Here is a 765-nt window from a genome sequence, read left to right as displayed (position 1 = left end):
CTCAGATCATCTATGGTTGGGTCCCGGACCCAGAGGCAACCACCACCAGCCTGGAGGCTCTCAACGCAGCAGAGCTGAACAACGCGCTGAGGAGTGCAGCATTTGTTAACAAACTCAGAAGTAAGAAACCACAAAAAAAAATATTTTTTTTTGTTTTATATTTCGTGTTTATGGATAAATTTATGTTAATACAAACAGATGTTGCAGTTGTATTTATTTTTTTTTTTTTTGTTAGATACACGCAATCTGCATGTCAGTGTCGTCGTAGCCGCCTGAAAGGGGTCACCTGTTCAGCTTATCACTGCTGCTGCTGTTGCTGCTGCTGTTGCTGCTGCTGTTGTTGCTGGTGCTGCTGTTGTTTCTGTGTTTGCTGCTGCCGCTGCTGTTGCTGCTGCTCCGTTTGCTGCTGCTGTTGCTGCTGTTGCTGTTTCTGTTGTTTCTGGTATATATGCTGCTTTTTCTGCTGTTGCTGCTGCTGCTGTTGCTGCTGTTGCTGCTGCAGCGCATGCACTGGTGGAGCGATCGTGCAACATTCCTCTGGCTACGGATCGTCGTAGTTATTTGGAGGCCTTTTGGGGTGCAGTAGCAGCAGAGAGGAGATTCAGAGAAACAGCAGATGAACAAATAAAACAAATAGAGGAAGAATTACACTTAAACCAAATGGCATCACCAAACATGAGCTATGCTCGTGCTGCTGCTATAAAAGAAAACCTAGATAGAGGGAGTGGAGCAGCAGCAGCAGCAGCAGCAGCAGCAGGAGCAGCA

General features: G+C 46.5%; 1 protein-coding gene across 1 annotated transcript; it reads right to left on the bottom strand.

Annotated features, from left to right (window-relative positions):
• Positions 1-298: 298 nt before the first annotated feature.
• Positions 299-677, bottom strand: EMH_0000380 (uncharacterized protein; the record flags this gene model as incomplete). The annotated part of the gene is made up of 2 exons (XM_038022235.1): positions 299-510; positions 671-677. The coding sequence occupies 2 exons, from the start codon at positions 675-677 to the stop codon at positions 299-301; spliced, it is 219 nt and encodes a 72-aa protein (XP_037878089.1).
• Between the last annotated feature and the right edge of the window lie 88 nt (positions 678-765).

The sequence above is a fragment of the Eimeria mitis genome, genomic scaffold (genome assembly GCF_000499745.2).
Source record: "Eimeria mitis Houghton genomic scaffold, Emh_scaff12940, whole genome shotgun sequence".
NCBI lineage: Eukaryota > Apicomplexa > Conoidasida > Eucoccidiorida > Eimeriidae > Eimeria > Eimeria mitis.
This window is presented reverse-complemented; position numbering and strand designations above follow the sequence as displayed.